The 13,656-nt window shown below is 36.4% G+C and overlaps 1 protein-coding gene across 4 annotated transcripts in view; it reads right to left on the bottom strand.

Moving 5' to 3' along the window:
- Positions 1-13,656, bottom strand: part of LOC139971258 (uncharacterized) — a 67,951-nt gene that overhangs the window by 9,667 nt on the left and 44,628 nt on the right. For 3 of the 4 annotated variants that reach the window (XM_071977568.1, XM_071977570.1, XM_071977571.1), the window contains 6 exons: positions 8,693-8,857; positions 3,644-6,217; positions 2,934-3,036; positions 2,047-2,230; positions 1,267-1,382; positions 85-160 (listed from right to left, as the gene is read on the bottom strand). In XM_071977568.1, coding sequence (XP_071833669.1) covers positions 85-160; positions 1,267-1,382; positions 2,047-2,230; positions 2,934-3,036; positions 3,644-6,217; positions 8,693-8,857 — 3,218 coding nt within the window. Of the gene's footprint in view, positions 1-84; positions 161-1,266; positions 1,383-2,046; positions 2,231-2,933; positions 3,037-3,643; positions 6,218-8,692; positions 8,858-12,181; positions 12,578-13,656 lie in introns of those variants that run through there. The other variant, XM_071977572.1, reaches the window with a different exon arrangement.

The raw sequence follows: 13,656 nt of genomic DNA, 5'->3' as shown, positions 1-13,656 counted from the left end.
AATTAAAAAGATGCTGATATTATTGTTATAAGTGGATGCACCAATCACAAATATATTTTTAAACAAGCAACAAAGAAAGATTACCTTTATGCCAAGCTCCTCTGGTGACTTTTCTTTTGCAGAGCGAATATTTCGATCTAAGAGTTTCAAGGATTCAGATCTGGAATTGAATAAAGGTGTAACAAAAATGTTCAGTCACCTGATCATGTAAAAAAATAAATAGTTCTTAATATTCTATAAATTCAGAGGAAAAATTGAAATCTTTCTCACAAACTTCAACTGTGATACAGATTTCTCCAGCAACCAATTTTTATACTCTCCAGCTACCAATTTTTTTACTGCTGCTTACTCATTATCTTAGTAAAATCGTTTGTTGCATTTACGAGAGATAGGGCATGAATCTGTTCTTCTCAAATCTAACATATCAATCACAAAGAGTCCATAGTGGCCTGGTATTCAATCTCTTTCGTTTGTTGACCCAAATTCTTACCTGGAACCTCTTGGTGACCCTGCAATTGCAGATGTTGTGGCCTGGGTTAGTCTATGGGAGAGGTATCAACCGTCCCATTTGAGAGATATTTATATGACTAAGGGTGCTTAGTAGCAGGATAGTGTTATAGTTTGCACAGACACATTAAAAAGAGTTCATTTAACCACAAATAAAGTGCACCAAAATATCAGTCCTGATTAAACATTTCAACATCAATCATTTAGCAACACACAGCACAGCCATTTATAGGTTTTTTACTATAAAGTTGATAACAGTGCAAAATTAGCCATAATAAACATAATTTGTTTTTAAACACTTCTGGTAAACTAGTATTGATTGATTCCTCAAACTTTAAAGAGATTTTGTTGTTATGGCAACTTTGGTTTTTTATTCTGCATCCGGTAAATAAATACAACTACCATGAAAGTTAACACAAACAGCTGTGAATATTTCTTGGCTTGTAATGTTTGTATAAACATGTCAGTGTAATACCAAGATTGGGAAGGAGGGTACTATAGTATTGCTCGATTACAGAGAGTAAACTTTTTCTATTGCTGTAAGAAATGAAAGCATTGGGAAGTATATTGTCTAAAGGACAATGACAGTTTCAGCATAGAAGGAAGTAAATGGATGTTAAAAGCAGTCTGATTAACCATAAACTCACACAGTTGACAAAAAGAACAATAAGATAACCATCACTGTGAACTTTCCCTAAGAGTAATGCCTTTCGTCCAACTATCGTCATAAAACGAACCATAAGTGAAACATCTACTTACTGGTTGAAGTGTTTTATGAAACAGAGATATATTTGGTCCTTAAGTGGCTCAAGGAGAATCTGGTGAAGGGCGCCCTCAAATATAGCATCAACTTCCATTCCAGTTAGATTGCAATACTGTAAGACATTAAATGGAAAATTTGCTTTAATAAATCCCCAACACACAAAAATGAATAAACAACAACAGCTTTTAAGCCAAAAGAAATCTGGTATCGATAGCTGTAAAGTCATCCTGGGTATCTGTGCAGGACTCAATGTACACAATTTTTTACTATCGTTTCATTACTTAATAACTATTGAACACTTAGTGTACAAATGACTCTTTGTTTTGAATAGAAAAGGAGTAACTTTTTCATAGCAGATGGATTTGATCTCCAATAACCTTTTACGTTAAGTAAGTTACATTATATCAAAGAGCATTATCAAACACTTGTGTTGCATCAACTGCTTCTGAAAGGCATAAAAAAAAAAGGCTGATAATCAGAAGATACATAACACTGAGCCTGTGAAATGAAGAACATTGATTAAACTCCCAGCTTAACAGCTTGTTACACTGTTGAGATATGAAATATTACATTTCACTTTATTTAGATGAGTGCATTGCACAATAATCAGTGATGTCGTTCATGGACTAAAACCACAGCTGGTTTTATTTAACATGTAAGTTAGCATATAACCAGTCCACCATCTAGCTAGCTTATTATCCTTAGTCTACCAACTAGCGTCTACCTTCTAGCTAGTAGATGATGGCATTCTACCATCTACGTAGCCTATGTCTAACCTTATCTAATTGAGCTTCAACCTCTTTCTCCTGATCGTTGAAGAGATAATTCTTCACTCCCGACATGAATTGTCTCAGGCTCTTCAGGACGGCGTCAGGCGTATGGCTTTCACACTTGTCTACCGTCGAGCTGATGAAGCTATCTACCATCGCACCTAGTCGAGAGGTCGGATCACCGGCTAACCTACCGTGGAATGAGAGTACAAGCAAAATTACAGAAGAGTGGCAAATAGGCTAATGTAGCAGCACAGCAAATATATTATTTACACTTATATTACATGTAAACCATTAATGTTGAATGAACATGATCCTTTGTCTATTCTGAGAAGAGCTCTTAATCAGTCAGTAGCTAATCCTTGTGGATGCTTCTATTATTTGTGCTCCAATCAGTCAGTGGCCAATTCTCTTATCATCTCATACAATTGGCATGTTTCTTAACCAATCCTTTTGGATGCTTCCATTACTGGTGTTGCACGAGCAGAGTTATTCCATCTGTCTGATGGAATTTTGAGTTTAGTGCTATAGACCGAACATTTCATCAACCCCAAAAATACTGTATGCCTAATATAAAGAGTATCAATGGGTGTGCATTGTTGTATCATTCAAAACTCAAACATTAATCATTCATATACTGTACCATGATTATCTACCATAACAAAACACCTGTTTTAAATCAATGATCACATTTTTCTCCTCATCTTTAACTCCTCTTTAATTTTCTTTCTTGTTTTTAGTTTTAAGTTTTGTATGTTGAAGTGAATTTTTGGGGTATGGGGGGGGGAGGAGGAAGGAAGGGAGGGGCGGAGAGCTCGGCATTCATTGGAACCATAAACATATTAATAATTTCTTTAGCTTTTATAATACCTCATAGTACATTTGTTTCTCACCTTTTCACAACTTCTTGAATGGAAGCGGCTGGATCCAATATCTCTAATTTTTTATTCCATGATGGTCTGATTTTCTTATGAACTTTCTTTGTACTTTTCTTTGCTGTGAAGAAATTATTTATAAATCAATAAAGGATGACATTTATTGAAAATCTTAATATCACACCCGTTTAAGATTTTAAACCCATATCAATCAATATATATCAAATGTGATACTGTATGTATCATTTATTGTTAGGTCATTTGTAAGATGCCTTTGGTCGTAAACATGATTTTAAATTGTGTCTATTAAAATAAGTTAATTTTTTTTTATCTAATTCAAAGTCCATATTTTGATGAGAAAGACACAAATACAGCAGTCGCTTCAAGTCGCTTCGAGTCACTCCAAGACTAATGTATATCGTCCAGTTACAGAGGTGTTGACAATTGACAATTCATAATCATGGACGTTAAATATGACTCTAAGAGAATGACTTTGGTCAGCTTGCGGCTTTGATAAGCCAATGATGGCTTCTTCGCGAGTTCCTGCTTGCAGGAGGATTTAAAATACATACATACATACAGCACAAAGTGGGATGTTGCCCTTTAGTCTCTTTTGACAGCAATGACAAACAGTGGGGGGTAATGATTGTTAAATTTTAAGTTTTTACAAATATTTTAATTAATAGTATCACATAATTTCATCCCTCACTGAGAAAAAATTGACTCACCCAAATGCCTGATTTGTTGAAGTTTTCTGTGCTTTTTTGACTTGGGCGTGGTGGTGCTGCTGCTCTCCTCGGGGGTTCGGTTGCTGTTTAAATTTTCCGAGCTCCATGTGGGATGATTCACAATTTCAAAATCTTCCTCACCTCCTAGAGATCCATCTTCTTGAACTTCCTCAGCGAACAGTGCTGACTTTGATCCTTGGAAGACCCCTTCCTCATCCGTCCCTCTCATGAGTGGAGCGGGTAGAGAGAGGCACCTCTTCATTCTCGCTGCTTGAGCCTCCGATTTGTCGTCGTCGTCGGTCACCTCAGACTCTCCCACCGGGCTCCCCGAGACATCAAACTCACCGACTATCTCCGAACTACTGCGCTGTATGCTGTAACGTACACTCCTCTTTGCCGGCGAACTCCCATTGGAGTCTGCTCTCCCACTGAATTCTGTACTACTTCGGTCTCCACTGTTGACACTGTCTCTCAGCGTGGAGGGTTCTTCCCTACCGACCTGAACAAACGTGACGCTTGACCGAGAGCTACTCACTTGTTTGATGCTATTTTCACCTGCCTTAGCCAGGGAACTTTCACAAGTGGGAATTTGATATTTCCCACTCGAGTCAGAGCTACTACGCTGACTATTGCTGCCTGTTTTAACTGGAGACCTGTCATGAGTGGGTATGGGATATTTCCCACTTGAGTCAGCGCTACTACGCTGACTATTGCTGCCTGTTTTAACTGGAGACCTTTCATGAGTGGGTGAGGGAAACTTACCACTTGAGTCTGAGCTACTACGCTGACTAGTACTGCCTATCTTTACTGGTGAACTTTCTATAGAGGGCATGTGATATTTCCCACTTAAGTCAGAGCTACTACGCTGACTATTGCTGCCTGTTTTAACTGGAGACCCTTCACGAGTGGGAATGTGATAGTTCCCACTTAACTCTGAGCTACTACGCTGACTATTGCTGCCTGACTTTACTGGTGAACCTTCATGACTGGGAATGTGATAGTTCCCACTCAAATCGGAGCTACTATGCTGGCTATTGTTGCCTGTTTTAGCTGGTGAACTTCCAAGAGTGGGAACATGGAATTGTCCACTTAAATCTGAGCTACAACGCTGGCTATTGCTACCTGAATTAACCGGTGAAGTTTCATGAGTAGGAATAGTACATTTCCCACTCAAGTCCGAGCTACTACGCTGGCTGTTGTTACCACTTGTAGTTGGCAAGTTTTTGTGAATGGGGATGTGAAATTTCCCACTGAAGTCTGAGCTACTGCGCAGACTACTGCCATGACTGTTTCTCTTCACTGGTGAACTTTCAACAGAGGACCATCTGCTCTCCTCTCCCAGCTCTGAACTTCTGCGGTCCACAACTATATACTCTCCACTTACAGATGAAGTACCACTTCCCTCACTGCCAACACTCTCTCTTTTCATAGATAAATCTGATGCTTTATCTCGTTCACTGCCGGAACCAGTCCTCGCCGTCGATGCATTCCAGTCTGTGGGGACATAAGGATCCCCACAGATGTCTGCACCAATAAGCTGCAGGTTTCCATCATCGTCAAAACTGACTAATAATTTTTCATCCGATACTGCGTTATACTGTTCGCTGGCGTCTACACCGGTCTCCACTACACTACTACCTACTACTGCATCATCTCCAAACTCTGGGGGTGGGGCTACCAAGAGTGGATCAAATTCTGACAGAGTTAATGATGATATCGAGGATGTTATAGGTTCTATTTTGTCTCCCCTCGATTCCAACACACTAAAATCCAAAAAGTCAGGTGTAGTACCACTGAATGCATTAGTACAGGTACCTTGGTGGCTCACAACATCTGGGATAGCTGTTACTATGGGAACGTCATATGGGGACTCCTTCACTAGAGCTTCCCTATCCTGTAAACTAACCTGTGGCTGCTGGTTAATAGAGAAGTGTTCTGAAAGCCTAGACACAGAGTCTGATATTGCCTGTAAAGATGAATTACTTTGTCTGCTGTGAGATGAAAAGGAACTGGAGCTGCATATCGAGTCGCGACCCATGCTATCGTCGCTGATGGTACTCTGGCTCCGCACAGACGATCCCTCACTGGACAAAACTCGGACCTGCTTGAATGGATCACGTCTGTTAGTTCTTGAAATGACTGTACAACTTTGATTGGGAGAATCCTGAAAGAAGGATAACTGTGGGTCTGTCGGAGGTAACGGAGGGGGGCTAGTAGGCGGTGGATGGCGCTGTAGATGAGAGAGGTCTAACTGTTCGGCATCATTGCTGTATCTCATGATCTGCCTGTTAGCGTCCGAAGCCGCCCTCCTGTGTCCGTAATTGGACTTGTTCCAGAGATGTGCATCACTGCCCGTATCTGACCAGCTGTGTCTGTTTACGTTCGTCCTGTTATCCGTTTCGAATAGAGACAGAATCCTGTCTTTGGTTTCTCTCGTGTCCATGAGGTCATCGGATGCATCGGGAGAGGTTCTTTGTATGGTGAGCATGAAGGCTGTAGATCCTGTCAGCTGGGACTTCCGACGGGACTGATGCGGGCCAGGAACAAGGCGGCTGTGGGGTGACTTCCAAAACTCTGAGATGATCAAAGAAACAGGAGAGGAGAGTTTATGCACATGTTAGGAGAGCAAAGTCGCTAAAACTATCAAACGTGGGGGTCCCTTAAAACAATGTTGTAATGACAAAAGGGAATTACAAAAGTATTCCACTGCTGCTCCCTGACAGCTGCTAATTACATGGTGGAAAAAAGTCAATACAGGCAGAAATAAACAAATGACTGCCACTTAAGTCTCTGCACCTGATAAAAGATCTTTAAAGAAGTAGTCCAGTAACAGAAACTAATGTTATATCTTACTGCTAAATGTTGCTGTACTTGTCTATTCGAATCAGTTGAACTGTCAGCTAAATATGTATTGCATAGTTAATATTAATATTTCGTACCGAAAATCTTGCATGTTTTCAATGAGAGAATTCTGTGTCTTCAATACTTGAATATCTTCTGTAAATCAACTCTCCCTTTAAAGTATCTTTCCATGAAAGATATTGACACTTTTTTCATAACTATTTTGACAATGATATCCCATAAAATTTACCATTTACACAATTCGACAAGTCAAACATTTCATTCCTGATGACGATGATGATGCAATGACAATTACGATGACGATACATAATTGATAATAGGATTCTTAGAATGACCCCCAATTTCAATTATAATTTCTTCCATCTTCTGAGTAATATTCAATAGCTATCAGAACTTAGACAACCAAGCTAATATCAGGCCAAGGTGAAAGGCTGCACAAAGTGCATGCCTAGCTATAAAAAAGGAGAGAAAATGTTTCAAAAGCTACAATTCTTTGATACAGCCCCTGGAACTTATTTCAATAGGCACTACAATAGCATTCACACTATAAATATCAGAGTTAACTCTTTGTTGACAATAATGGAACCGAATGTCATACCTGGATGTTCATTCACTGTGTAATATGACGTTCAGCATTCCACTCACACGCAAACTGTCCCTTCATCATCGACATTACTTTCATTACACTGTGATACTCAGCTAAAAGTATGCATAACCACACGGTCACAATGAAACATAAATAAACCAGACACCCAGTTGGCTTTGTGATTCCTAATTGCCATAACAAATTGCTCAAAACTACAAAATAACTATCTGACTGATGTACACAGCAAGTGAGTTACATATGTCCAAGAATTAATTGAGAAGTTGGAAAAGGTCAGAGATTTCCAGCTCTTACTGGTAGCACTCCCTTGTGGGCATCGACCAATTCATTCACTGGTAAGAATTTTACAGTATAGCATTATCATTCCAAAATGTTTCAATATCCAAAGAGAACAGTGTTCCTATGTGAAATTATAGACAAATAGATGTATGAATAATATATAGACATTTTCTTTTATCAGCATATCAGCTCTGCTACCAACCATACCTTTAATAATTGTTATCAATGAATGAGAGTTACATGACATTATTTATACAGTGTGAAATATTTTCACAACCTTCTGCCAAAGCTAAGTCATCTAGTAAACATCACTGAAAAAGGGCCAATTTTGAGAGCCGTTTGAGCCTGTTGATCCCTTGAAGCGCAGAGTGGGTGGGGGGCTGATAAGAGCTCTTCTGAGTGTTTTAGAGCAAGAGTCGTCTATCAACAGATTTGAAGCAGATTTCATTTCCTGTTGAGGCCCCTTTCAAAATCTAAACTGAACTGAATTTGACCAAACTATATTCAACGAAAGAAAATCATAGCAATGGAGAATTCACAGATTAATTGTAGGCTCTTTAAATTTGGAGTTATCATGTTTAAAAGCTATTCAGACTTTCACACCTGTTGACCTCATGTGACCTTTCACCTTGACCAATTTCACAAGGGTTCTTGCACTCACCAAGCTGGATCTACATACTAAGTATGAAGTTCAAGGAAGATCTTCTTCTAGAGTTATCAAGTTTACAAGATTTTCACGCTTTGACTTGAATGTTGTATCCAGTATGTATTCATTTACTTAAACAGTATTGTATAGTGAAATTCTATGCAAAATGGGAGAAATTTGCTACTGAATAGTAAAACACAAATACAACTTTACATAGCAGTTTTTGTTCAATACAGTACACTATTAACTGTATTTTATCACAAATAAAAAGGAACATTTGACAAAAGGTGTTCAAGTAATCACTCCCCAATAGACTCTCTAGTCATGTGATCATGGCTGGCAAATAACGTACCAGATAAGATACAACTAGTTTCGGATAATATAAACAGGTTCTTAGTTTACGATCAAAGATTCAACAACAAAAATCATCATCTTTTTTCTGACACTGTTTCATAATTACTGTTTGTTCTTTTGGCAAAATGCTAAAATGCTGCAAAAATCTCTATTACCAATGAGTGTAATAGTAGGAAGGAAAAGAAAACTACATTAAACAGAAAATAAAAAACACAATCAGAATTTGAAGAAAAATTTTTTGTTTTTGTTTTCTAGATTCCTATTACATCGTATTTCCAGCAATAATAACTGGGTTATTTCTCACCTTCTTCTAGTATTGCTAATGACTGGATGTCTGCAGGGGTCTGAGCTGTTTTAAGCGCCTGGGGTATATCCAGGGTGCATGGTAGAGCCCCTTTATTGGTGCAATGATGGAGAACCAACTCATCGAGGCTGGTGAAGACTTTGTCCTCTCGATCCAGCCTGTAGCCTGTAAATGACATGAAAATATTGTATTGATTGTTCTTACCTATCCAGCCCGCAGTCTGTATTAACAAACATTATTAATCACTGTACTCTCTTGGATCCAAACCTCTGGCCTGTAAAAGTCACAGAGTCTTATCAAATACTGCTCGTTATCCAAGCTTTGCCAGATGGAGATTTCTTTCAGGTAATCCCATTTGCAATTCAACCAACCGATAGCCTGAACAAGACTTGTTGTTGCTGGCAGAAAGTACATTCACTGGTCATCTATTCACTTTAGAAACAAGAAATATAATAAATGTTGCTTTTTTCCCCTTCCCCCATGTCTTCCCTTCCTATAATTTAATCCTAATGTCAAGTTGAATTTAGCAACTTACTGTTAACACATGCTTTTTATTCATGGTATTATATTATCATGGCAATATATGCTCAAGTGACAGAAAATACACACAATGCAAGAAAACATAAAGTATGTAAAACAAAAGCAATCTTGCAACAGCAAACACAAAAAAAGTACTTTATTACAAACTCAGAGAGAACCCAGCAATGGAGAAAAGGTTTGAGATTTCTGCATATACTTGCTTGTTTTAGCTTGCTTATTGTATTAACATTGCAAAGAAACAAAACAAGTCATGAATTTCAGAATTCTTATTATTGCTAAGTACCTTGGAATTCACATTGTTCATAACCTTACTTCTTTGTATAATAACAAGAAGATGTCCAACGTAGAAGTCATTCTTTCATTCTATAACTCTTCTTTGAAGTATTCTGCCTCAATCAAATCTTGTCAATATACAATTAATTACCTTTAGTTACTGGCACTTACTGGAGATGCCAAGGTTGTGAGGAGATAGGTAAGCAAGGCGCAAAGTAAATGATACAGTTATAAATATATTACCCTCAGTTACTAGCACTTACTGGAGAATGAGAGTGCGAAAGGTTGTGAGGAGATAGGTAAGCGAGGAGCAATGTAACTGATACAATTATAAATATTATAATATTATAACCTTTAGTTACTGGCACTTACTATTCTGACTTGATTTTTACTTAAGTTAATCTATGTAAACAGAAAAGAGTGATTCACTTAACATTTTTTTTAAATGCATAATATCTTTCAGTTTTTAATTTATGAATACTCTTCACCAATTACATGTATATCTTCATCAAACTGTTATGTTTTAATTGGATTGGACAGACCCATCATTCCCACCTCTTGCAATCTGTTTTTAAAGTCTTTTCATGGGACACATTCTAATTCTTCTCCTGTCCTCACCTGCTTTTGGCTTAATTTCCTATAGACTGATATATGCACATGCACAAAAACAAGAAAAGTTCCTACAACCAATCTGAATTCTTTAACTTTCATCATTAAATGTACTACCCCACTGTAATCCTTCTTTAAAATCTTGAAAGTTGAAACCCTTTCTTACTCATAAAACCAATTATAATTCCTTGGTTCCTCTATTAACATTCTTCTCTTTCTTTTGCTTGTTTGCATAATAAAAATTGTGTAATTTTTTTGTTTTGTGTCTTAGGAGTAATCAGTCTAACAAGTCCACTGTATTTTAACCTTTTTTTAAAAATTGATTCTTGCCAAGTCAAATGGTAAACTGCAAACATCTCTTTGTTTGCCCCCCAAACCCCCCCCCCCAAAAAAATGTTTTTGTTTTGTTGCAACATTGTCGAATTTGACTTGCACAAATGTGATCGAGACCAAAACTGATGTTACTTAGAATTCTATTCATTGTTTGTAGCTCCTTTTCTCTCTTCAATTCAATCATTTTTCAAAACAATAATTTCAACGTAGGTTGTCCATAGTTCTGGATCTGAAAGATACACCTACAGCTTATTACTATGTGTCATTGTCCTATCTGTTCATTCAAAAGCATCTTGTGCAAAAGATTTACTCAAAAGATGCTTCAACTATTTGTTTTATGTATGTATGTATGTTTGTATTTTAGATCCTCCTACAAGCAGGAACTCGCGAAAAAGCCTCATTGGCTTATCAAAGTCACAAGCTGACTGAAGTCAGTCTCTTACATTCATATTTAACGTCCATGATTATATTCCTAAAATCCTGTTGATGACTTATGGTTCAAAATTAAAACTACAAAACTACAGTATGCTGCTTCTATCACATATATATTCAACTTATGTGGGCCTTGGGTTCTTGTATATTTTCCCCCATTTTTTTTTTCAGATATTGATATTCATAGCATGCTGTTAATAAGTCATTCAGTTCACACTGATATTCATTGTGTTGCATTTATATCTCTCATTTCTTCAACAGATCAACGTTAATATTTAAACAAAGTATAAATTAAGTCCATACTTATTTGATTTTTATCATTTTGATACATGATGATAAACATTCACAGTCTATTTTTTTGTAACTTTACTTTGAAGCCAAATTTTTTGAGTTAAATTTTGAAAAGGTTCATCTTAAAATAATCTACAAAGATAAAATGTTTAGGTTTTCCAATTTCATTTTGCAGGGGATTTATACAAATCTACAGTATGAAAAATGTGTTTGTCCAATGACAATGGAATCAGTTTGATAAAATTTTCCTTCATACATATTCACGTGTTGTTGTTGTTTACGTTTGATTCATTGCAATCATAAATTTAATAATACTTGTCATTCACCTCAATATTAAATACAGACATATTTCTGATCATTTTTTGCAAATCATGATACATTCAATGATTCGTTTTCAATGTTAACGTTATTTTCAGTTTCCATTTTATAAAGAAATGGTGAACATTTCATCATATTGGTGAACAATTTATTTAATAACTTTCATTTGCCTTCATTATTCATCATTTTATTGTCTCACAATTAGCATATATATTACTTTCAATCATGTATCGAGAACAGGCTTCCTTATATGACTTCAGATTTCATCTCTTTTTAAATCATGAACAAAGTCAATTGTTCTTACAATTCATAGCTCAGTTACAACAATGATTTGAGAAATCAATTTACAAAGCAAGTAAAGCTTGTGACTCTAGTACATACTTATCAAGATTCTGTTTTTTTTTCTTCTTTTGGTATGGGGGGTATGGTTTAAAAAACACAACTATACATATTCAGACCATGTTGTAAATATTCCAATTGGAACAATTTACAAGATGGACCGATACTTAACTTCTGATAAATTTAATCCAAATGGTATTTAAGAACTGTATTGAGTTATTAATTTCTCGTCTCATATTCTCGACTATAAATCAGTTAGTAACAAAACAAAACAGAAGAATTTACATGTCTGATATTCCAAGTATGGCGTGAATTAAGAGATGGTCATGTCTGTAAACTACAAAGTCTACTTACGGTTGTCTGTTGAACAATGCTCGTCCATACTGAGAAACAATACGCATCATTTCACTACATTGTCCATCCACCGATGTCAGTCAGTATATACTCGGTATATAATAGTTAATAAATGCACACACTGTTGTACCGAATATTAAAACTTGATTCACAACAGTCACTTTAAGTTTATAAAATTTCTTGTCATTCTCGAGGTATTCATCCAATAATTCTGATTTGTTGATATAAAGTAGTTGCAACAATAATTAATCATGTTAATAATATCCTCTGTGGGTTTGAATAACCGTGTATGCTTTTATAAGACGTTTAATGTTTGAAATTGTTAGAAGGATCATAGACCAGTCTCCTTCTGCGTACTAATCTACCCGTGCAGTGTTTCTAATCTGTACAAGTTACTGTACTGGATACACGTATGCCAGATAAATACAAGACTGATGTACTTAATTCAAGTCATTAATACTTCAATCAGGCATATCTACACGGTATGACAGAGTGTATCAAATCCCGAAAGTAAAAGTCAGTGTCCATGACCTAGAGTGTACAGTGAACCTGGTCTGACATCAACATAACTTTTCATTATTCAAGTGCTATTGTTTTTCAGTTCTATTTTTACTTTTAGTTCTTAGGTTAATTCAGTCAAAGATCAAATAGAAATGACCACACACTGCCACAGGAATGAAAGAGCCCAGTTGACGTGAATAACAGAGTGCTGATCAAACAGTTCATTCATAGTTGATATATATATATTGAAATTGCAGTGAGTTTGAAAATCCTGAACAGTGAAAAAACTTCCAGTCTCCACCGGGATTCGAAACCAGGCCTATATAAATTTGGAAAATCCAAAACAGAGAAAAAACTTCTAGCCTCCCCCGGAATTTAAACCCGGGCCTCCTGCTTTATATGCGGACACCCTAACCACTAGGCTATGAACGCTGATTGTATGTCCAGAGGTTCGAAACCGGTAAAGAAGGTGGTAATTCCACTGTAGGAATTTGTCACCTGTATCAAACAATGCTAGTTCTGTTTTGGTGAAATATTTTGCCTATATATATATATATATATATATATATATATATATATATATATTTATATATTATTATTATTAGAGAAATAAGAAATGACTCATAATTGACAAATAAGGAGTAAAGTTTTAGAAAATATATTGGAATTTTCAGTCCCCCTGAGACCTTCGTCAGCAATACTTGGCAGTCGAATGAATATATAGATATATATATATATATATATATATATATAGTTTATATACTCATACTAATACTAATACCATTTACAGAAGATAACAGCAAAGACTTTTAGAGAGCTGTTTAGTGTAAATAATTTTGTTATGTAATGAATTTTATTTGCAGCTGGGAGAATATAAATTACAAGAACTGAATGTGGCAACTGGAGAAACGAGAAGAGGCGAGCAGCATCATCACTTCACAGCTATAAATCATTTTGATAAAATGAACAAATTC

Source organism: Apostichopus japonicus, chromosome 8, assembly GCF_037975245.1.
Source record: "Apostichopus japonicus isolate 1M-3 chromosome 8, ASM3797524v1, whole genome shotgun sequence".
Classification (NCBI taxonomy): domain Eukaryota; kingdom Metazoa; phylum Echinodermata; class Holothuroidea; order Aspidochirotida; family Stichopodidae; genus Apostichopus; species Apostichopus japonicus.
Note: the sequence above shows the minus strand (reverse complement) of the source record. Positions and strands in the feature narration are given on the sequence as shown.